At 46.8% G+C, this 24081-nt stretch overlaps 2 protein-coding genes across 6 annotated transcripts in view; one reads left to right on the top strand and one right to left on the bottom strand.

The window, feature by feature from the left end:
• Positions 1 to 386: 386 nt before the first annotated feature.
• CLDN23 (claudin 23) lies at positions 387 to 1263 on the top strand. Its single transcript, XM_032413246.1, is given in 2 exon segments — positions 387 to 968; positions 970 to 1263. Coding segments are annotated over 2 exon segments (876 nt in total).
• Positions 1264 to 8849: 7586 nt separating this feature from the next.
• The window catches only part of LOC116637878 (low-density lipoprotein receptor-related protein 1B-like), a 40093-nt gene continuing 24861 nt past the window's right edge, over positions 8850 to 24081 (bottom strand). For 3 of the 5 annotated variants that reach the window (XM_032413491.1, XM_032413494.1, XM_032413495.1), the window contains 15 exons: positions 23594 to 23723; positions 23192 to 23376; positions 22238 to 22424; positions 21435 to 21653; positions 20859 to 21042; positions 19475 to 19676; positions 19226 to 19390; positions 18847 to 19047; positions 17304 to 17853; positions 16761 to 16886; positions 15555 to 15665; positions 14016 to 14252; positions 11436 to 11913; positions 9894 to 10002; positions 8851 to 9096 (listed from right to left, as the gene is read on the bottom strand). In XM_032413491.1, the coding sequence (XP_032269382.1) occupies positions 9070 to 9096; positions 9894 to 10002; positions 11436 to 11913; positions 14016 to 14252; positions 15555 to 15665; positions 16761 to 16886; positions 17304 to 17853; positions 18847 to 19047; positions 19226 to 19390; positions 19475 to 19676; positions 20859 to 21042; positions 21435 to 21653; positions 22238 to 22424; positions 23192 to 23376; positions 23594 to 23723 (3111 nt within the window). In that variant the 3' untranslated portion in view covers positions 8851 to 9069. Of the gene's footprint in view, positions 9097 to 9893; positions 10003 to 11435; positions 11914 to 14015; positions 14253 to 15554; positions 15666 to 16760; positions 16887 to 17303; positions 17854 to 18846; positions 19048 to 19225; positions 19391 to 19474; positions 19677 to 20858; positions 21043 to 21434; positions 21654 to 22237; positions 22425 to 23191; positions 23377 to 23593; positions 23724 to 24081 lie in introns of all 5 variants that reach the window. The other 2 variants (XM_032413492.1, XM_032413493.1) reach the window with 1 other exon arrangement.

Genomic DNA, 24081 nt, shown 5'->3' with positions numbered 1-24081 from the left:
GCGGAGCCGCGCGAGGAGCAGGGGCGGGGCGACCTTTGCTCGGTCCCGGAGAGCCCCGGCGGCGCGGCGCGGTGTGGACGCCGCCCGGAGCCCGCCGCGCGCGAGCTTCCCCGCCGCCTCTCCGCTCGCATCCACCCCCCACCCCCACCCCGCCCTTCCCACCCGGGCGGGCCGGGCCGCGGCGGCCGTGACCGCGCGCTCGCGCCTCGGCCGGCGGTTTCGGTCACACCCGCCCGCGAGCTGGTTTCGACTGGGGCGGCGGGCCGGGCGGGAGGCCGGAGCGGCAGGGGACGCGCGGCGGAGCGGGGACGGTCCCGCGGCGACTTGGGCGAAGGCGGCAGGTGCGCGGCGAGGCGCGGGCGCGGGCGCGGGGCGCGGAGCCCGGGATGCGGACGCCGGTGGTGATGACGCTGGGCATGGTGCTCGCGCCCTGCGGGCTGCTGCTCAACCTGACGGCCACGCTGGCGCCCGGCTGGCGGCTGGTGAAGGGCTTCCTCAACCAGCCGGTGGACGTGGAGCTGTACCAGGGCCTGTGGGACATGTGCCGCGAGCAGAGCAGCCGCGAGCGCCAGTGCAAGCAGCCCGACCTGTGGGGCTACTTCGAGGCCGAGCCCGTGCGCGTGGCGCGGGCACTCATGGTCACGTCGCTGGCCACCACGGCCCTGGGGCTGCTGCTGGCGTCGCTCGGCGTGCGCTGCTGGCAGGAGCGGCCGCGCTTCCCGCTGGCCGGCCTCTCGGGCGTGGTGCTGCTCGCCGCCGGCCTCCTCGGCCTCGTGCCGGTCTCCTGGTACAACCACGTCCTGGCCGACCGCACCGTCCTGCCCGCCGACGCCAGCCCCGTCACGGTGCACGTCAGCTACAGCCTGGTGCTGGGCTACCTGGGCAGCTGCTTGCTGCTGCTGGGCGGCTTCTCGCTGGCGCTCAGCTTCGCGCCCTGGTGCGAGGGCCGCTGCCGCCGCCGCCGCAAGGAGCCCCCCCGGCGGCCCGCGCCGCAGCAGCATCAGCACGGTGCACGTCGACTGGCCCGAGCCCACGCTCCCGCCCGCCATCAAGTACTACAGCGACGGCCAGCACCGGCCGCGGCCCGCCGAGCTCGGCGCCGCCCGCAAGCCCAAGGCCGGCTTCCCCATGCCGCGGCCGCAGCCCCGCGCCTTCAGCAACCAGCTAGACGTGCTCCGCGGGGAGGACGCCCACTGCCCCGGCGACTCCTTGGGCAGCACCGGGTCCTGCCACGCCTCGCTGCCCTGCGACTCCGACCTGTAGACGGCGCCCCCGCCTCCCCGCTCCGCCCCCACCCCCCAGGCCTGCTCTGGGCCGGTGATGCGCGGACCAAGGACTCGCCCTACCGTGTCCAGCCTTGAACTTGCCTGTTACCTTGCGGCTGGAAACACCTGACTCGGAGTCCGAACCCGGGACGCGTTCCTGTAACTGGTTTGGAGGGTGATCTTCCTTTCTTGTGGCTAAGCTAGACTTCTTGGACGACTAGGTCAGGTTGGGTTTGGTTTTCTGTCTGTAGAATTTAGTTTTCCTCCCCAGAGGGATGAGGATCCTCTTACGGAGTGACGGGCTTTTCATACTCGAAGCTGAAAGAGATCTAGAAAGGGCGCCTTTGCATCGTGTTGACACGGGACGAAAAGTCAAAATCAGCAAAAAGAGGCTCAGAAACCATGTTAACACCTTGAAACAGTATCCGGAAATGCCAGCGAACCTTACATCAATATCATGTTTTTTCCGTTGTATAATTTATTCTCCTGCAGGCTCTCAAGAGACCGATACACTGGCCATGTTTGATTGAAGCTCTTAAAATAAACGTAGAGCCATGCACACACCAGCAGCTTCTGTGGCTTTTGTGGAATAACTTGATTAACTCTCATTTACATTTCTTCAAGTATACACAGGATTTACCTTTATTACTTATTTTTGGTGTGAAAGTTGAGGTCACTGCCGTTTCTCTCCTAGAAGCCAGGTGGGATTGAACAGACTAAACTCTATACTGCTCTATTCCTTGGCTACCTCACACTGGACATAGAGGACCATAAATTAAATATTTGGTACAGAATGGAACCTGTAAATCACATTAGGTTAAAGAACATGGGCATATATCTCTTATAAATAAAAGCTGAACACAAGAGTTTCAGTACACACACAAAAGCTTTTTTGTCTCCAGTACAAACTTTGGGAGTTTACTCATCATTACTAACTTCCCTGGCTGCCTGGGCACTGTTTCTGAAATCTGGCACTCAGATCTTTGCCCCTCTTTAGCATAAGATTACTAAAAGGAGCCAACGGGCCCCACTTAAATCCCTGATTGCTTTATTTTCAAGTTCGTGCTGTTTTCTGGGCAAAGCCAAGTCTATTGTTGAAAAAACTAGAAGCACCAGTTTCCAACATGAAGTGAGACTGGAAATCTTTTCCTCTTGTAAACAGTGGAGCCTAAAATCACAGGTAGGCAGCTCTGTGTTCCAGAAGGGGACTAAATCTCAGGCAGGGCCCGCTCTAATTTCAAGGGGTTGGTTGATTTACGCGTGCCTTTCACGGAGTTGAATTTCATCTTTGAAAACCTACCATTGGCAGCCAATGCAGAGGTAGGAACGTTCAGTTCAGTAAGCACCGATAACAGAGAGCTATAGCAGAACTGACTGAAGAGCACACGCTACTCATTAGCAGTGGAAGGAATAGTACAGATACACTATTATTTTTACACGGGAATCACCTGTTTCTACCTTTTCGCGACCAAACCCTAAAGTGCAGACGTATCACCCGGTGATCTCTTTCAAATGCAAATTCTCATTGAGTAGGTCTGCAGTGAGGCCTGAAACTGATTTCCTAGCCCACTCCCAGGAGGGAGCCAGAGCAGATGGTTCCTGGCCCCCACTTGGGGCTGCAAGACTTTCCTTGGGACGTGCTTCGCTCAAATTGCAACCCCGACTGGCGGCAGAGAATCAGACCTTTGAGAGCTTGCCGCCTCGATGAGCTAGGGCACTTGCTCCAGGGAACAGAGCCAGATGGAGAAAAGGCAACCCTGGTTTCTCAGTTAACACCTCCAAAGGCAGGGATAGGGGGTCTGGGAAGTCAGGACCTAGCCAACAACAAACAAAGAGACTGAGTTCCTAGCAAGTACTGAATCTACTGAATCTTGTCTGCGTGATACTTCCAAATATTTCTCAGGGAGGCCTGGGTAAAAACAAAACTAGTGTTTTGTGTGTTTTTACTTTTCCTCCCTGCCCAATTATCCTCTTGTGGCTTATATTCAGAACACTCCGCCTCTGCTGATTAAGGATTTGTTGTCAAGAATGAGAGCTCTGTTTTTGCCCTAGCAACAGAAACGAAACCAAAACTCCCTTAAAAAATGCAAACTGGTTTTTGCTATAAAAATACTCAAGACAGCATGGCAAGGCACTCCTGCGTCTGGCTGGGGTCTGTTTTGGGCACACGGGTCATTCTGTGCCCCAGCAGCACAGAGACACAATGACTTTGACACGCAAGACGCTGGACCAGGCGGGAGCCTCCGGAGCCTCTCTCGTGGGCGTGAACTTACCCTAAACTGAATACCGACTAGCCGGGCAACCTCCCCACAGGGAAGACACTGATGGGGAAGAGCCCTGCCCCCTTGCACCATCACAACCTGTCGTTAGTGATCCCAATCACATACAAAGTATGTGTCCCCAATTAATGGGCGAAGTCTTCTCAAGATTACTCAGATTGTGCCTGCAGGGACCGAGGAATGTGTGAAAGTAGGGCAGACTCCGCATTCACAGGGTTCCTGCTCTGCCTGTTAGCCAGTCTGGCTCTGATCTAGAAGCCCTCACTAAGGAGGGGTGACGTTCTTAGCACCCAAGCTGTTGAACCTTTGCAGACGCTGGTAGGAGCTGCTGCCAGAGATGCTTCCCGACCCCTCTCCTCTTCACTGCATAGATCATCCAACCAGTAGGTATGGGGACACCTGTCGTTTTGTCAGCACATTTGTGGACACCTTGGGAAGCCACCATTCCAGCTCTGCCTTTGGGGAACTTACACGCCCCAAGCACAGCCTGAGAGCTATGTACAAGGAAAATGATGAGTAACAGACCAGGGACAAGGGCTGGAGGAAAAAAGCATGGTATTTTAGGAAAGGTGGTCAGGAAGGAGGAGATGCTTGAGCAGAGAATGGAAAGAAGGGAGAGGGGCACATTCCAGGCCCAGAGAACAGTGATGGCGTGGCAGGCCTGGCACCAGCAGCATGTTTTGCTTCTCCTGGGCTCTAGAACTGGCTGCTAAGGACTGGAAGAAGCTAGCCGTGTCTTTGAGTGTGGCTGGGAAAATCTTCCCCTCTACCCTTTGTCAGGCTAAGAGCTTCTTGAGGAGGGAATGAAGTCTGGCACAAACTCAGCCTTTTATAGAATGTTTTCGGAATCAAATATAAACAATTTGACTTGTGACTACCTCATGAGGAACATCCTATTCTGTCAACGTATAGACAGCCCACGGTGCGGTAGGCAGAGAAATGCAAATCTCCAGGCCTCATCACATCCCCAGAGTTGTGGATCTCGCCCCCATACCCACCCCATACGTTCAATCCCACCTTCTGAAAATGAAGGCCTGTCAATCATGTCTTTAAAAGCCTCAGGACCTTCCTTACGTGTCATCCACTCTCAGCTCAAGTGCCATTCATGGCTTGGCCAAGGCCTATGTTATCACCCCCACACACCCTAAATGGCTACTTTCTCCCATCAGCTTCGAGGGGTCATATTGGAACATATCACTCCCATGTTCAAGTGTGGCATTTTCTTGATGTACTTTCCTGTTTTACCTCTAGATTGAAGGTAAGGGCGTGATGGTTTCTATGTATCTTTGTAGTCCCAAAATGGGTATTAACACTTGTTCAGGGCCCGTTAGAATTTTCTAAGTTAAAATTACCTCTAAAATCTGTTTCTGTACCCTAAGTGCCTCCTCGCCTTATACACAACTTGTACAGGAAGTCATTCGTGGCCTGAGGCCACGGGCCTACGGGGGTGGAGGTGCACTGACGCAGGGTGTGGGGGGAATGGGCCACAGGAGCAGCTTTGTGAACTGGGCTATGATCGGCTGGCAAAGACCAGTCCAACGCAACTGGTGCCAACACATCACAGAAGAGGTTTTCTCCATGTGAGGGGAACAAAATAAGAGACACCATCACGACTTCAAATAAAAACTTGTGTGAGGGGCCAGGGACGGGGAAAAAAAACCAAACTTGTATGCAATTCTCATCCAATCTTCCCAATGGCCTCCGCGTACATTCCTCTCTTTCCTCACTGCGCGCAGCTAAATGACCCCCTCCAGCAAATCTCCATCACACAGGCCTGAACCCAGGAAAACAAGGACCTTTGTCCAAATCAAGGAAACTACAGACAAGGCTTTTGGGGTGGAGGGTGTGGCGGGGGGGCAAGGCTGACGAGGGGCTTGCTTCTCCAGTTTGGCGTGTGTTGAGGAGGGTTAAAACCCACGTTAAAGACAACTCCACCGCCCTCTGGTCCCACCGGCCTGTCCAACACCTCCTCGGACAGGCAGGTGGGCGCAGCCAAGCGCATAAACCAGCGTGAGGTCCAGGCAGGGACCAGCAGGTGCACTCACAGGTACCCAGCGCCTCTGCTCTTCACGCGACAAATGCCCCCGCCATGGCTCTCTCCAACCACCACCGGTGCCTCCCAAAGAGCTGCCACTCATCACAGGCCTGAGGGCCACTGCAATTTCAGAATTTGGGGGACAGAGGCTTTCTAATAGCGGAAGCCCTGCCCTTGTGGGATTTCAGTTTTCTCATCTGTACAAGTGGGAAGACGGGTTAGATGTGGTCACAGGGCCTTTCTAAATTTAATATCTTGGGCGCCTGGGTGGCTCAGTCATTAAGCGTCTGCCTTTGGCTCAGGTCATGATCCCAGGGTCCTGGGATCGAGCCCTGCATCGGGCTCCCTGCTCAGCGTGAAGCCTGCTTCTCCCTCTCCTACTCCCCCCTGCTTGTGTTCCCTCTCTCGCTGTGTCTCTCTCTGTCAAATAAATAAATAAAACCTTTTAAAAAAAATAAATTTAATATCTTAAGAGTGAAGTTTAAGAATTAGATGAGGCTGAGAGGAGAGAAGTAAATGTGAACAGTGAAGGCTGAGGAAGCAGACTGATCTGTAAATATAGTAACTGATCTGATGGCAACAAACTCCGAGTTCTAGATCCTGGTTTCTCTGAATTTCACAAGCCTTCCAGCAGTTAAAATAGTAGCAATGTGGTGCATCTCTCCCATCATCAATGATCTCTCCCCCATTTGTTTCCTAAAACGAGTAAGTATCAAGAGTTTAACTGAATTGCTAGCTAGAAACCTAAAAGGTCAAGTTTTGCATAGGGCTCTTTGAACCTAAAGCATGAACCCATGAACTTTTCTATTTTTTTTTTTTTAAGATGTTATTTATTTGACAGAGAGAGAGAGAGTGCAAGCAGGGGGAGCAGCAGAGACAGAGGGAGAAGCAGACTCCCCCCTAAGCAGGGATCCCGATGTGGGGCTTGATCCCAGGACCCTGGGATCATGACCTGAGCCAAAGGCAGCAGCTTAACCAACTGAGCCACCCAGGTGCCCCCACCAATGAACTTTTCTAAAGCTCCTTGTCCCTCTAGAAGAAAACCCAGACCTACCACCAGGTTACAGATGTTGAGTTTCTATAAAGAAATTCAAATTTTACATCTGCTATGGGGTTTACTGCTTCATCTATTTAGGTGGAGAGAAATTAAGAAATTAACACCTGATACTGAGATCATCACAAAAGAAGGTTCTTACAGTTAACATGCCTTTGCTCCAAACAGATAAGATTATGTAACTGACATATGAAAGCCAATTTTGGGGTCAGGGGTGCCTAGGGATTGTTAATCTTATGAATGGGTACTTCACATTTATACTTAAGACTTTCCAGTGAAAAGGACGTTCAGAGGTGTCTTATAAATTCTTGAATTGGGGAAGCATAACAGGATGCATTAAACTACATTCAAGTGGGATAATACTTAGGCACACATTCACAGGACACCAAGGATAGGGAAAGACATAACTAAGCCAGGGCAGGAAGTAGAGGGAACGGGCGCCTACGTGACCCACGGATTTGGCTGTTCCCCGGAAGAGGAAATGGTGACTATGTCTGGGGTCTAACCAGGAGGCGGGGCTTGTGGAGTAGAAGGTGGGGCGGGGCCTGCGGGAGCCCGGAAGTCGGAAGTCGGAGCTAGCCGGAACTCTAGCCTTGGAAGGCTGGTGGAGGCTTAGGGTGTGAAGGAGGTGAAGGCGAGAGCTAAAGTGTGTCCGGACAAAGTGATAATGCTGCTGCACTGTCATTCGTGCGTGTTTTCAAGCGAGACTCGCATGTCTTTTTTACTCACTTTTCCACAGATGGAGGGAGAGCCTTTCCAAGGGCCAGCTTGGCCGGGAGATGGTTCTTGGGAGAGGTGGCAGGGGAAACCAAAGAGTCCCTCTGTGGCGAAGAGGGGTCTCGGGCGCTTCGGTGCTGAAAGGGTTTCTCTCAAACACAGCTAAGCGCGGGAGGAAGCTGAACTCCCGGTCGTGTGTCTCCCAGCCTCAGGAAGGGCGGAGCCGCCAGCATTTGTTTTTCCGGTCACGTTGATCTGTGCTTGGGAATTTTTATACTTGACTGCAAAGCACAGTCGATTTTACGTACCATACCTACAGTAATAAGCTTAGGATTTCTCTTTACGCCTGGTAGCCTACACAAACGCATTCTGCAAGGAACTATGAAGAGTCTAGAAAAAATCCAAGCAAGAAAAGACTTCCAAGTCAAGTCGTGCTTACAATTTGGACTTAGGTTCTCAGCCTCTGGTCCCATGCACTAAGCAGTGCACAGGCATTTTTGTATTTTCAAGCAATGATCCATTGGCTTGATGTAGGTTCTGTTGATCCCCTTGTTATCATTGGGGAAACAGTTTCATGATTAAGTGATTTGCCCAAGATTGCTATTGAATTTTAGACAACACTCCTGTCATCCATCTCCCATCACAAATTCAGTGCCCTTGATTCCTTACATAAGAGTATGAAATAAGATGTCATCTGGAGGGTCAAAGGGAGTCTGGGATCTAAGTAGCATCTGCGTGTTTCCCCAGCAGGCAAGAGCTCATTAAGATGAACCCCAGTCCATACCTGCAACGCTATGTTGAGGCTCCCAGTCTCTACCCACTTTACTTCAAGGCTTAAACAAATCACTTGTCTGAGTTTCTGTATCAGTAAAGTGGATTCACCTGCACAGTTGATCCTTGGGCAGACGGGGTTGGAGCACCCACCCACTGCAGTAGAAAATCCACATATAACTTGACTCCCCCAAAACTTAACAGCCTACTGTTGACCAGAAGCCTTACCCATAACAGTCGATTAACACATATTTTGTATATGTATTATATGCTATATTCTGACAATAAAGTAAGCTAGAGAAAAGAAAATATTACTAAGAAAACCATGAGAAAATACACTCACAGTATTGTACGTACTGACTGAAACAACCTGCACAGACGTGGACCCATGCAGTTCAAACCTGTGTTGTTCAAGGTCAACTGTACTTAGTTTTAGAATCAAATGAGAGTGTAAGAAAAACACTTTTTATAAAGTTCCAACAGAAGCGAGTACTAACTTTGTAATAAAACGTATCTAGAGGGAGTGATAAAAAACTAATACTTGAACACTGGCTACAATGCAGAAACTTGACCTTTACCTGAGAGGTAAAGATTTAAGAGAGATCATTCCCTTCTGTAAGATGAAGAAGCCGGTTCAGAGCAATTAAGTACACCTCAAAGTTAGTGACAGAGCCAAGATCCAAATCCAGCACCTCTGACTAGCACTGGGCCAGGCAGGCTGGGCTTCGACAGTTTCCGCAGGTGAACCCTCACCTAAATCACACGGAGCCTGGGCTGAAATCGGACCCCGCCTGTGACTATTCCGTCACCCGGATGACCTCCTCCCATTTAAAACGCAGTTATTTTAATAAGTTACCATTTCAGCACATAGTTACAGACGTTAAAACAGTACACAGTGCAACGTCTAAACAATTTTTATTGAGATGTTTCAGCTCCTTTTTTATCAGCTTAGTCACTTTGTAAAGTTAACAATTCCTGTAGGAAAAGAGATTTGAAGTTAGAGAATATGCACTACGATAGTTTTTTTGGTTTTGTTTTGTTTTTAAAGATTTTATTTTTAAGTAATTTCTATACACAACATGGGGCATGAACTCACAAACTCTAGATCAAGAGTCACATGCTCCACTGACTGAGCCAGCCAGGTGCCCCTTAATATATATATATTATATGTATTATAATATATAATATATATATAATATATAATATATATTATAATATATAATAAATATATATATATATATTTTTTAAATTCTTATTTATTGATTTATTTTTTTAAAATAAGCTCTATGCCCAATGTGGGGCTTGAACTCATGACCCTGAGATCAGGAGTCACATGCTCTACTGACTGAGCCAGTCAGATGCCCCTGAATACACACTACATTAAAACAAAGCAAAACACAGAGGTGGTTGAGTGACGGAGAGGTTAGGAGAGATCACAGGGGGACATAATTTTAGGGGTAACTCCAACTAACCCTAATAACATCCCACCCCACCATAGGACTGAGCCCCTTGTGGAAGTTCACCAAAAGCTGAATGTCTTGATTACTATTTCATGTGCATTTCACTTTGGTTTGAACTAGAGATTGAACAGAGTCTAAAGATAAACAAGTTACTGAACATTCATTTGATACACATAATAGCATCATTCACCCATTACAAAAAGCTCTGTAAGTTAACACTGCCTACTTTCAACCAGCTGGGATTTTTCAGAAGGGGCATTCTTTAGCTGTATCTCACAATCTGTTTTCCTCAAAGACACTTCCCAGGCATACCTGCTCATCATAGGCTTCGTTGACAAAAGTCTCACTATTCATTAGATTCTCCTCTTCTTGGCCATTTTCTTCATGGCGGGTCGAATTTTTTGATGCTGCTGCACGATTTCTAAGAATCAAAGAAACAGAGTCAAAAAGAGTTGTTCCAAAAAAAAAAAAAAAAAAAAGAGTTGTTCCTTGAGGTTGAAGCTGGGATGGGTGGATGGTTGGAAAGGGCCAACTCAACCCCTATCAAAGGCTATTGTTATGGGAATTATGTTCTGTCTTTTGAATGAATCAAATGACCTAGAATGGGTGATACTTGAGTCAATTATGATTTGTTACTAGGCATTCACTTAACTTCCAAAATAATACATCTTCTCAACTGGGGGACTCTACTAATTGGGGTCAAGCAGAACAGAATCCAAGGACAAGTTAGTGGCGATTGGATGCAGGTGAGCTAAGAAAGCAGATTAATGTGGTAGAGAGACCTGAGGTGACCATCAAAACCCCACGGGTAGCATTTCAGTCAGTCTTAACATTAGTAATCTATTAACCAGGGTTACCTTGGGCAAAGATACACCATTTCTCCTCGCCTTTTTCTTCAGTCTGTGAGTGCTGGACAGAGACATCTCTCTATTTCTTGATACATAGGCTGCTTAATGTCCCTTCTCAGCATATGAGTGGACCCTAACCAGCATGTGTAACCTAATCAGTGTCTTCCGTTACTATAATTTCTTATACTAAAACCACTTTTGTCATCATTCCTACTCTAAGCCAGCATTTTGTTATTCTTGTTTGTTTCTTTAATCTCTCTTGCTCTCGGGCAAAACTTAATGTGTTTGCTTTAAATCTTTCCCGAGTTCATTTCACCTCCTGCTATGGGCTGAGTTGTATCCCCTCCAAATTAGTATGTTGAAGGCCTACTCTCGAGTACCTCAGAGTGTAACCCTTTTTTGGAGATAGAGTCTTTAAAGAGGTAATTATGTTAAAATGAGTTCATCAGTTTGGGCCCTAATCCAATATGACTGGTGTCCTTATAAGAAGAGATTAGGACACAGCCATGTACAGAGGGAAGACCATGTGAAGACACAGGGAGAAGTCTGCATCTATAATTCAAGGAGAAACCAATCCCACAGACACACCGATCTCAGACTCCCAGCATCCAGAACGAAGAAAATAAATCCGTTGTTTAAGAAACCCAGTCTGTGGTGTTCGTTATAGCAGCCCCGGCAAACTAACCCATCTCTGAATTTTTTTCTCCAGTCACTGGCACGAACTCTGCCTCGTTGGTAAAGAATCCCATCACTTCATCTGTGATTGAGCCACTGACTGCTGCTGGGGCAGATTTTACCTGCACGAAGGCCTCCTATCCCTTACAATAGCATTTGTCCCGGGGCTCAAAGAGGTGGCCTCTGTTGTCTCTCCGGGTCATCTGCTTCATCCCCTAAATCTTTCCTCAGAGGACAGGTTCTTAGGGGAAGAGTCATACCTCTAACCCCACTAATCCTATAAGCCTTCTTTGAAATGAACTCTCCCATGAGGACATTAAGAGCTGCTCACCTTTTTAATTTGCGTTCCCTTCTGAAACAGACAAATGCTCCCAGAGCGACTAGCACAACTGGTAAGACAATGGTTAAGCTGAGGGCGATGTAGCCAGGGGCAGGTCCATGAGCTGGCTCTTCACAGAACTCCCCGCCATATTCCATCAGACAGCGGCACTTCCTCAGCTCGCCTACCATTGTGCAGATTCCCCTCCCGTTACAGAAATCCGTGCTACAGGGCAGATGTTTTGCCCTCTGTGAGTCCTTGGGCTGCACAAGCTCGCCTTTTTCCTTGGTTTCTGGGGTCTTGCTTTCTCTAGCAGGAATTGGAGGGATTAATGTTTTTCTGACAGGATAACTCATCCCTTCTGGACCCGGATATCTAGCCTTGGTGGACTTGGTAGCTTGGAGAGGTAGGGCAGCTTCTGGAGTCGACCTTTTTCCAGCCTCTGCATTTTTAGATGTTGGTGTTGAATGGGTTTTATCTGGATAGGTACCTACAGAAACAGGTATGAGTGTGGGTATATACACATATTTGTCAGTTAAAAAGGATTTCGGAAGAACAAGAACTCTAGAAGACTTAACCAGATAAGTTTGAATTTATGAAATCATCAAATCATTACCATTACCTTTTGGCCAACCAAAAAGCTATTAAAAACATATTTGAAAAAACTGCATATCCTAGGGCACTTAAAATGTTTGGTTTCGGGACCAGTCTATCATACCACTCTATTTTTAAATGATGGTATGCCCAGTTTTAGCCATGGCAGATTCCCTCAGCTACAAAAATATTTTCTTCTATAAAGCATAGTATGGTAGGTCCAAGTGGTAAATATCTAGAAAGATTTTTAAGATGTATGTTTATCTGTAAATATAATTTTTTTTTTTTTTTTTTTTTAGTCCAAGTAAACTGTTGGTTTCACAAGATCTATAAGCTGCAAATCTTGGACCAGATTTGGTGGCAGTAATGGGCAGGAGGGAGTAGGCAACAGGATGCTTCTAACCGACAATCTGAAAGTTAGGTTTGCGTGTAAGACCCTATCTCCCATCATTGTTGGCACAAGCATCGTTCCATACGGAAATACCAAAGACCAAACTACAGGGAGGGAAGGCAGCGGTGTTACCAGTAAAACCACCCGCTGCCTCTGCCTCAAGCTGGTGTTACAGGAGCGTTTCCACTGCTGGGCAGTTTGGGGTCCTTGACAGTTGGGTATATACAGAGGAAGGCAGTCTAGCTTTATATGCTCAGTACCATCCCCCCCAAAAAAGTTTCATGTACAAGTCAGCGTGAAATACTTATTGAGGAGTAGAGCCAACTCCTGGTCATCAGGATGGGAGAGCATGTGAGGGTGGGTTAGGCTTCCGGTTTAGTTCTAAACTAAAACCAGATGGGGACGGCGATCCATTTCTCACTCACTGACCTGCCTCCTAGAGTCACTATAACATGGGGCTTCTGAGAAAACCACCCTCATTCACGAGAATCAACTCTGGGAATCGAAATCTATTAACTTTTCTATTTAAGATGAAGTCATTAGGGGGAACAACTTGTATTCCAACTCCTCAGCTTTGAGGAAGATGAGGATTTAAGTTGAGAAGTCGGTAAGCACTCTTCACTGTAAGATTCCTTTCCCAGTTTGTTTCCTTACTAGTTATGACAAGTCTCAGGGCTGAGCCCACGGTTTCTTCAATTCCACGGCTTACGTGACTTGGCTACCGCTGGAGTGGTGTAGAATTTGAGGATAGTGACTACCAGAGAATTGGATATCACAGTTGCTCAGCTGACTGGCCATGACAACACCCCTCCATGAAGGCGGTATTCGGCAGCAGCATTTCTGTAACAACCATCTACTAGCCAGCATTTAGGAAGTCACTTGACAATGGTATGTGCTAATATGGCAGTTTTATTCACACTCTCTTGTATTCCGTAACTCTTTGAGTTAGAAAGTGCTATTTCTTTTTTTTTTTAAGATTTTATTTATTTATTTGACAGAGAGAGATAGCGAGAGCAGGAATACAAGCAGAGGGACTGGGAGAGGGAGAAGCAGGCTCCCCGCGGAGCAGGGAGCCTGACGTGGGGCTCGATCCCAGGACCCTGGGATCATGACCTGAGCCGAAGGCAGATGCTTAACGACTGAGCCACCCGAGATGCCCCTAGAAAGTGCTATTTCCATATTAAAAAAACCAAGACAGGTTAAATCATTTACCCCACCCCCTCCTCCTGGGCTATGCTCACTATGTGATCAGTTTAAATGGACAGAATCAAATCTAGTTAAATAAGTGCTACTTCAGACAACATACAAACTGTTGAGCCCTTTGGAGCTATCATATTGCCCATTCTAAAACTGAATCAGAGAGCACATTAGCTTTCCAGAAGGCGTCCATGTAATCTATAGCCAATTGCCCATAGTTAGAAGTTTTATGTTGTTCAGTTTAAAAATGCCAGTAATAAAAGGCAATGATTAAGAGGATAAAAGCTTCAGGAATATTATATAACTAGATACTAAGAATTAGATTGAGATATTAAGAATTATTTCATTAAATATTCAAAGTATGTCATATATGGTGATGAACAGTGGGCTCCTAGATAGGAATTACTCACAGCTCAGCTCATCAGATCCATCCAGACAGTCAGCATGACCATCACAAACTTGCTCCATGGAAATGCACTTCTGACCATCCTTACAGGACTGGGACGGCTCAGAGCACGGGACAGCTTCAACACATTTGCTTATGTTAGCCAAGTAGTGCCCACTGGGACATTTACAAGTCACTCCTTCAGGGTTGGGTAAACACATATGGCGGCAGCCTCCATTGTCTTTTGAGCAGCTGTTACTACCTGTGGATTGACCCCCAAAAAAACCCATTGATTTAGATGGTTTCAGAAGGGTCTTTTGCAGATGTTCTATAAATACGCTATCAGAGTTACAGGACCCAAATGTTTTTTCCAGAGTGGATAGCTTTTCAGTTTAACTCCTTTTGGTCAACAAGGTACCAAGTGATCGGTGATTCTTCTTCATGGGTAAGGATGGCTCTAGAAGGCTGGGATTTCAAACAAGGGACCAGCTTAATAAAAATTGAGCTGAACTCTGGCCCATCCAAGACCCCATTGTGAGTTCTCCTTTCCCCTCATACCAAGCACCCAACATCAAAACTAGAAGGGTCTTAGAAATAAAGCTCTCTTTAGGTGAAAACATGAAGGCTGTGGTGTCTATTATCCCTAAGAATCTGAGTAGTAAGTCAGCCATAAATGTATAGCTGACCGTGGCTCTGCAAGGCTCAGATCTTTAACTTCTAGTAAGGTCTTATTTTGAGATATTCCAGAAATTGTGGAATAGGTATGTATACAGCGCAGATAAAACAGACCTCAAGAGTGGCAAGGACCCTCCTTCTGCCTCTCAGAACTAAGCCACAGATTATCATCACTTGGATGATTAATCACACTGAAGAAGGTTCTCTCCGAAAAGCCAAGACTTCAGAAGTTTAAGCATGACTAGCACTAGTTTACAAAGCTTAGCTTTCCAAACAAAGAAATGGAGCAGCATTCACTTAAGACCAATATACTCTACATGGCCGTTAAGACCAATATACTCAACATCCATGGTAGTGGTAGATGTGGTTAACATTTGAGCTCACATTGTTCGTGTTCATCTCGACTAGGAAAAGACTGTATATTGTTACTTTAACTAAGCCCATCATCACTCTACTCAAACATTGGAGAAAAACATCTGAGTACCCCCAAGTTGGTATTTCAAGGATTAGTTAACATCACAAGTAGATACAAGTGACAATAAGTAGAATAAAGACTAGTTCCACCGCAGAGCTGAGAGACGATTTCAATTATACCACAGATGAATTCCATCTACAATAGAACTTAAAATTATACCAAACTCCAGCCCCAAATATTTACCACTGTTTTGTCTCCTAGAAAAGTAACAGAACTCATTACATACCAGAACTATACTATATATAACTGCATAAAGACAAGAGAGTTATGCAGATCTGTAAGAACTTGCCAGAGAAATAATTTAGTGGGAAATACAAAGCCATTTCAAGGAGATATTGCAGGAGACAGAGGATCCCCTTCACGGGGAAATTCAGCAGGCTTCAGTGTTGTTTTAATCATTGCAAAGTTGCTTACCCTGTTGACGAAGTTTACTATAAACTTTTAAATCCACAATCTCCTGGTCTATTTGGAACCACTGGTTTTCTGAAAGTTCTGCCTTGCTGTACCAAACTTTAGTGATCTGGGCTGAAACAAAAGCCAGTGAACAATCATTAAGAAAAGCAAATTTTAAATACTTTTAAGAAAAGCAAATTTTAAGACAACTTCCTGTGCAAAGAAAATTGCTCACTATGAAAACCGTCACCCATCTGCAGAAACTCCAGTTGAATAACAAGGGTTTTACAGAAGAGAAATGTGTTTTTCTAAATTTTTTTTTCTGGGAAGAAATTTCAAGACAAAGAAAACTAGTTCTATGCTTTCCTCTAAAATAAAGTCAAGTGTAAGTTATGTTGAGCATTCATATACATCCAGATATACAAAGATAGATAATTAGGACATGAGACACCTAAATGTAGTCCATGCAAATGATGGGTAATGATTTTAAACATTGTTCTAGAACATATATGAAAATGGCTTTCTGCAATAAGTGTCACCAGTGGATTTTAAAACAGTTAGCAAAGGTCTCACCACATACCTAATAAATTAGCACCTCTGGGGGTAGGATCTGACAACTTGTTTTTGCAATTGTGCCCAACTGGTCAATGGACCAGCATTTGGAAATATTAAAGAGATAGATTTTAAATAGCATTTTCCAGTTTCACCAAATCTAGACTCTAGCCAGAAACAACATACTAGAACACTGTTGTTTAGGCAAATCTCTTTAAATACTAGTAATACCCTGCAAGTACAGAATATTCTGTAGTTCACCTAGTACTTTTATATGTACTGAGTCAAGTGAGACAGGTACTGTCCTCATTTTACAGGTAAGCTGTTATAGCTACTAACTGACAGCGCAGTTACACTACCTGGTTCCAATTCCTGGCCCAGTTCTCTCGGTACCACATCACAATGTCTAAAGAAGAGCGCCTCAGATGAAAGCCAGAAATCTCAGGCAGAACAGGATTAAGCATCTTCATAGATAAAGAACGACCAAATAAGTCAAAGCTTCCCCAAGTCATAGAATCCCTGTTACACATACTTGTTAGATTAGGGAAGTTGCTTAATTATTCTTCCAGAAGAAAGACCTTGCCAAAGATCAGTGCTAGGCATTAGCAGATTCGCTTTAGAGACCCAAGAGTAAATTCAGATCACAAAGACAATCAGAAGTTGAATAAGACCTACCATCATCAATTGTCATCCAGAACATCATGCCTTGGCCAAATGTAAAGAAGGTAAGGCCCTCAATTCCTCTGCGGTCCACTCTGTATCTAGAGCCATCTTGTTGAATACTCTCTATGAGTCCTCTCCCTGGAAAGAGAGGCTCAGTTAATTTCACTTAGCCTGCACAGCTCCACTCTATCCTACAGCTCTTTGCATCTTGTCTTGCCTCCCCTCCAGGAGGACATTGTCTACCATGTGTTTTCTGAAGGACAGTTCTTCATTCACTCTACTCTAACAGTGATACACCAAAGATTTGCTCATGCACATTTGTTAAGTTCTCGATTTTATTCCTTCGCAAAGGGACACCTGTATGATTCTTCGGGCTATTACATTCTACTCAGAATGGGGAATCACTGGGTTTGTTTGGAAGGTGGTGTAGAATATGTAAACTCAGACCTAAAAGCTGTTCAAAGTCATGGCTGAAGACCAGAAAGCAGAATGTCACTATTTCACTCTGGTCAAAGTCCTTCAGACTCACGGTTAGGGTGTGTTATAATTGCTTACCAGTATCAGCCCAGTAAACTCGGGTTCCCGAATCTGAAAAGGTCAGGCCCTCAGGGACCTGGGAGTTCTGCCACAGCACCTTCCTCCTGCTGCCGTCCATGGAGGCACATTCAATGCTGGACCCACGCCTACCATCATCCTGGGCACCCAGGTCCACAAAGCACATGACTGCAGAGGGTGGGTGCAGCGCGACAGAGGTTGGGCGGTAGAGATTTTCACTGACCAGAACAGTGGGATACTGGCCTTTTGAGGAAGCTACATTGATGTGAGGATTCTCACTGTCAATCCAATATATGTTTCCACTCAACCAGTCCACAGCAAGGTCGATCACTGTTCCCTCCACAGATATGATTTTCCTCCAAGAGAGTTTTCCAGATTCTTTGAGCCTCAGTAGCCTGATATCACCATTATCCAACTCTGAAAGGTAGAGAGCCTTTTCCTGGACTATGTAGTCCAGGGATGCAAGCTGTTTCACATTGGTAAAGGGAAGTATCCTATGTTCTGGTAAAGTTGGTTGTCCTAGTAAAGCTTCTAGATTTTTCAGATAAATCTATGGGGAAAAAAATTAGGTGGATGGCACCAGCTGAATCTAGTGTAATTCTTCATCTTGATTTTGCATTAATGTGACAATATTTAGAATATATGAAAACCTGAATTTATCATCTAAAAAGAGATAGCCATTATTTCTCTCCCTTCCTGGAGTTTTAAGCACCCAAAAGTCCTTGAATCCACATGTTTCAAAGATTGACTCCTTTGTTAAATGCCCTCCCCTTTCTTTTGTAAGTGTTTAAGCTATAATTGACATAATAACATTTGTCTAAGTTTAAGGTGTACAATGTGTTGTTTGGCTACATTTATATATGAAAGGCCCTCCCCTTTAAATGAAACTCTACTAGTAGTATCTTACTGAAACTGAAGTCAATCCTCCAACCCCAACATTTGTCATTTTAAAGTGCCCAAGTTGATAAATCCTCTATATAGTAGAAGTTAGAAGTGACTTGTTTGTTGGTATCTCCTATGACTTAAGAAAAGTTCCCTCATAAAATGTACTTCCCCCTCACCAGGCTAGGAACCCAGCTGAGTTGCTTGGATTTAGAACTACTCTATATCATCAGTGAGGTGCTTGGACAACTACACTAGATGAACCATATCTCATATCCCTAACCTAGCTCTGGCATACTAGTTCTCAAGGAGTCTTTAGCACATAGCCCCTTTATTTTGGTCACGATAGCTCCCAGCACACAGCAAATACTAAAATTTAAGTTGTTTTTGAAGAATATTCCGGGGGGGGCCGGGGGGGAGCGCCTGGCTGGCTTGATCAGTAGAGCATGCAATTCTTGATCTTAGGGTCGTGAGTTTGAGACTGACGTTGGGTGTAGTGATTACATTAAAAGGATTAATTAAAAATTAAAAAAAAAAAAAGACTACTCCAAGGGCCAGGGCCCTTACTATATATCACTGTGCCTGGAGAATTCTAATTACTCAGTTCTGAAACAGACCACAGCCCAGGCACAGACATGTGAGTAAGGCTACGGAACAGTACCTGCATGATAACTGTGGGCAACATGAGGAACAGAAATGCAGACTCCTCGAGCGGAACACAGGTGATGCCGTCATCCGCCAGCAGGAGTCCCACTGGGCAATGACAGCTCCCCTTGGATCGCGGGCTCAGAAGGCACAAGTGAGAACAGCCAGCGTCCAGACAAGGATTAGGAGACTTGGGCTGGAGCACTTCGTGCATTATCTGCAAGAGAGTAGCTGGATGTCACTATGCATTCCTGAATCCTTACAAACAGCAAATGAATAAATCTTGCTTTTTAATCATGATGGGAGGAGGTCACTACAGTTTGTACTTGGGAAGCTCATACACGTAGCCTTTTCAGGGAGAATTAGGGGGATATTTTGAAGAGTACACAGTAGACCTTGAGTCCATGAGGCTGTTGGGAATGCTTGATGAGGACAGCTCTGTTCTTGCCTGTGGTCTTCTTCATGCGCTGTACTGTTCTCGTCTTCATCTCAGACCAGAAGACTTCATCTTCGAACACAGCGACTGAAAAGGGGCGCTTGATTTGCGTTAGCTGCAACATCTAAAATGGGGATGATGAGGTTTCTGGGATGAGTTTGTACAGGCATAAGACATCACACACAGCCTAATACCAAGGAATACTTACACGAACACCAGTACCATCTAGATTAGCAGAGCCAATACAGTGAAATTTGTCATCAGACCAGAATATCTTCCAGCTCAACCGGTCGAGAGCTATGCTGGTTGGCCAGCCAAGACCTTGACTGACGAGGATTTTTCTGCTGCTACCATCCATCCCAGCTTGTTCTATTTGAGGTTCTCCTCCGATTTCAGACCAGTACATTAACCTGTGTGGATAAAAGTCAGCTTTAAAGTATTACCTCACAGACAATATCGATTCATCCCTTAAACCACTGATTTCTAACCCAATTATTTTTTCCTCAGACTTGGTCTATTCCTTAAGTGAAATTGTGAAGTAAAAGAGAGTTTCCCTTGAAATCTTATGATGCTTGTTTAGTCATCACTTGGGGATAAAATATCATGACAGTTATAAGCAGCCAAGGAATACAGTAGTTCCTGGGCCTGGAAAATAGCCAGGGAACCTGCCAGTCTCTCCTGGGCTAGAGAGAGCAGGCTGGTTCTATGGGAAGATGTGCACCTCGGACCTTAATACTGGTCACAGCCAAGGCCATTAGATGCCTCAGAAACTACCGTCAATTTTCTGAGGACCATGGTAACAGATTCCTGGTTGAAGGTATTGAAAAGGTGAGAAAAGCAGATAGAGCGTACCCAATCTGGGTCACCTTTCGGTCCTAAGTTTTGCTCCATCTTGTTCTTACATTTGATACACACATGGCCACGCCAATGAGGGCTTGGCTCTGACAGCTAGGAAATGTTGTCTCTAAGTTCCTGGCCTTTTCCAAAGAGAAAGGACTCTGGATCAAGAACCTAGATTCAACCACAACACACAATTATTTCCACCACTACTACCAAGCACATTAGTGTAAATTAAACACTACCCTGGGGCGCCTGGGTGGTTCAGTCAGTTAAGCATCCAACTCTTGATTTCAGCTCAGGTCATGATCTCAGGGTGGTGGGATCAAGCCAGGCGTCGGGCTCTGCACTCTGTGGGGAGCCTGCTTGAGGATTCTCTCTTTGCCCCTCCCCCTGCTTGCACTTTCTCTCTCTCTCTCTCAAATAAATCAATCTTAAAAAAAAATAAATCCTATCCCTAGTTCCATTCTCCTTCCTCCTGCCATTTAAAGCCATAAAAAAATATACCTCTGAATGGAGAATTATTTTCACAGAAGAAAGTACAGGTGGGCCACCAAGTGAGAACACCTACATCTCACCTCACTGAAATAAAGAACTTTTATCAGAAGCTTTTAAGATTACTATACGTATGGTTGACCCACATCACCATAAGATTTTAAAGTCAAGTCAGATAGGTTTTTTTTACTCATTCTGTGTTGAGGGAACACAACCAAAGTAGCACCAGACTTGACTGGCATTTTGACCCCCAGACTCACCCATTTAGGGGATCTAAAGCCAAAGACCGCGGTTGAGTCAAGTCATCATCTAGGACAATCGTGTGCTCGGATTTTCCTCTCCACACAGCGGTCAGCTGAACTGCCAAAATCTGGCCAGCTGTCCCATCCACCCAGTAGAGGTTCCTCCCAATCCAGTCGACCGCTATACAGTCTGACTTCATCCCTGAAGAGAGAGCGGAAACCATTCACCATGTGGATCTAGGTTACATTATGGCTTTTACTAGGTTTCAGCTCATAGGCATCAGACTTGAATACCATGTTAATTCATTTTACAACTAGTATACGCATCTCCATCAGAGCAATCTTTAAGTGCCTCCAAGGTTCTATTTGTAGAGGAAGATGACCATTAGAAATAACGGCCACTGGCTGACAGTTTGGCTGGCTCGCGTGGTCTACTGAGGTAACAATGCAGCTTTCCATTTCTAGCCCACTAGCAGGACTTGGTCCCTTTCAGTTAAGAAGATTTCACTGAATCAATGTTTAGAATGTTAACGGCCATTTTTCATGTTATGCGTCATTCATGAGGGCAGGATGAAGCCCACACAGGGGACATACCCTTCACCACGGTCCCTTTCTTCTTTGTGTCCATACTTATCCACTTAATGCTTTCTGCACCGAGATCAGTCCAGAAGACTTTCTGCCCCACTAAGTCATAGTCAATAGAGAAAATCATCACGTTCTTGTCTACAGTTGCCAGAATGTCTTCCTTCAAGCTCCTCAAGCCATAGAGGAGGAGGTTGAACTGAAGCGCCACCAGCAAGATTGGTTCAGTACCTGCCAGATAAGAACTGTGTTCAGCATGTGGCCTTACGGAGCCTGAACGTTGAACTGAGCCCTGGCTAAGGAGTAAGAGAACAAAGTAGTCTTTGCCTTCTCACTTCCAGACCTGGGACACCAGCCGGCTGGTGCTTCTCCCCTCGATGTGATGCTTGTGCTAATACCCACAGTTTAAAGATACTTAGAATCAAGGCATGAGTAGCATAAATTGGAGAAAAAAAAAAAAAAAAAAAAACCATTTCTAACTAAGTATGTAAGTGTAGGCGGGCTGGAAAGAAGGGCTTATCAAGACTTCTGACATTTATTCTAACTTGAGGTAAGGCTGACCTGTGGCTACAGGGACCAGAGTCGTGGTTCTGTCATCATGATGGCTTATCTGTCGACACCTTCAGATCTAATTCCATCTGAACTGCTGCCTTTAAAAAGGGAATCTGGAGAATGTGCTAGGCTTGCTCGGCAGACAGAAAGCAGGCGGGAGCATTTAAGACTTGAGAAAGAAGGGTTGCATTTGTATTCCTGGGAGATTCAGGACTTCGAAGTTCCTGACCCAGGGCTTAGGAGATATCCCGGTTCCAGCTTACCTGTCGCTTTACAGGTGTGGCCATCGGGCTCCAGCGAGTAGCCAGGGTGACAGGTGCAGCTGTAGGAGCCCTGGGTATTGACACAGGTCTGACTGCAAGGCTCACTACCCGGCTTCTCGCACTCGTCCACATCTTGGCAGACCTGGCCACTGCTCCCCAGCTCGAAGCCTTGCTCACAAGCACATACCTGAATGGGTTTCAAAAACATTAAGACTTCCTGAAGACACTGAGACATAACCTTGATGAAAAGGCCTGACCTTGCTATTAAAAGCACATGGCGATGAGCTTGATTTCAGCAGCTCAAAACAAAAAAGTTCTTAGAACCGATTTCACTTAAAATACCATCATTCTCTCGGTCTTGTCAACGCTGCCGCACACCTCACACCCTGGCCACCACCGTGGGTCCTGAGTTAACGAAGGGATCCAAGTTCAGCCCAGGACACCTAGAACCCCAGCAGAATTGATAAGAGGCGAGGAGACTGAACTGAACGGGCTGCCCGCCAACAGAGACGTTACCGTGATCAGACGTGAGAACACTGTTTCCTTCTACTTGCCCATCAGAGCTAAGTTCATGATGTTCAGCCAGCTAATAATGCTAGACCAGAACATGGGGCCAGTCCTCGATTTAAGGGCAGGTCACATTCCAAATACACATACGGAAGAGACGTCCACAAAAACGTGTGGCTTAGTCCCAAGTGTCGCCCGGAGCTCACAGCAGCAGGGCTTCTGGAGGCTGGGTGGTAAAGCTCCAGGAGACACGACACAGGGAAGGAACCTGACGGGACTCGGAAGGAGCCAGGAAGGGCTCCGCGGACATGAGAGGACCGATCAGGACAGCTCAGCCACGTAAGACTCAGGGCCTCACGAGCAGTGGGGGCCAGCCTGACTGACGAGGTTGCCCCCGTCACTAAACCAAGTTGACAGCTGCTGGTGAGCCCGGCCGCATGAACTCACAGGCCCGTGCGGGGACTGGTAGCAGGCGTGGGGACACCGCGCCCGGCGGCATGCTGACGGCGAGCACGTTCCACCTTCATCGGAGCCGTCGGCACAGTCCTTCTTCCCGTCACACACCAGGCGGAGGGCAAGGCAGCCATGGGAGCGGCACTGGAACTCAGAGCTCTGGCACTTTGCGGGGGGGCCTGCAGAGGATGACTTTCCACTTTTACAGTCTGCTCCCCGCCACCCTGAACATCCCTCCCGCGGCAAGGATGGAGTCAAGGCACCTCCATCCTGGTCAGGGAAAGGATGTCAGGGCCGGTGGCACTTGCTGGCTGAGCCGGCTTCTCAGGCCTAGAGGAAGCAAGCAGCCCGCGCCCCTGGAAGCCCCCTCCCCTCAGTGGGCGTCCCCGCGCTTACACCCAGCCTCGTCACTGCCGTCCTCACAGTCTCTCTGCCCATCACAGCGCCACATGCCAGGCACGCACTGGTCTCCGCCGGCACAGGACCACTGCCTGGGGCCACAGCGAAGCTCCTCCGGGTCACAGTCCTGAGGGGACAGTGACTGGGTCAGCGACACCCGCACTCAGAGCCCAGGATGGGGTTCTCGGAGGGAGAACGAGCCTGGCTTACAAGACAACGCTCGAGTCCCTTCTGCAACAAGGCCAGAGAAAGCCCCAAAACTCAGAAAAACGTTTTCAGCAGCCAGAGTTTAGGTGAGGAGGTCTAGGTAAAGCGAACCTGGCTGTGAAGTGAAAAGAAAGGTCTTATTTTGTCAAACCAAGACGTCTTCATTTAAGAAATCTAGGCATAAGAATGTGCTCTTGGAACCCTTCTTTAGAATTCCTTTGCCATTTGGGGGCGCCTGGGTGGCTCAGTCGGTGAAGCGTCTGCCTTCAGCTCAGATC

The sequence above is a fragment of the Phoca vitulina genome, unplaced genomic scaffold, assembly GCF_004348235.1.
Source record: "Phoca vitulina isolate PV1807 unplaced genomic scaffold, GSC_HSeal_1.0 scaffold15, whole genome shotgun sequence".
NCBI lineage: Eukaryota > Metazoa > Chordata > Mammalia > Carnivora > Phocidae > Phoca > Phoca vitulina.
Note: the sequence above shows the minus strand (reverse complement) of the source record. Positions and strands in the feature narration are given on the sequence as shown.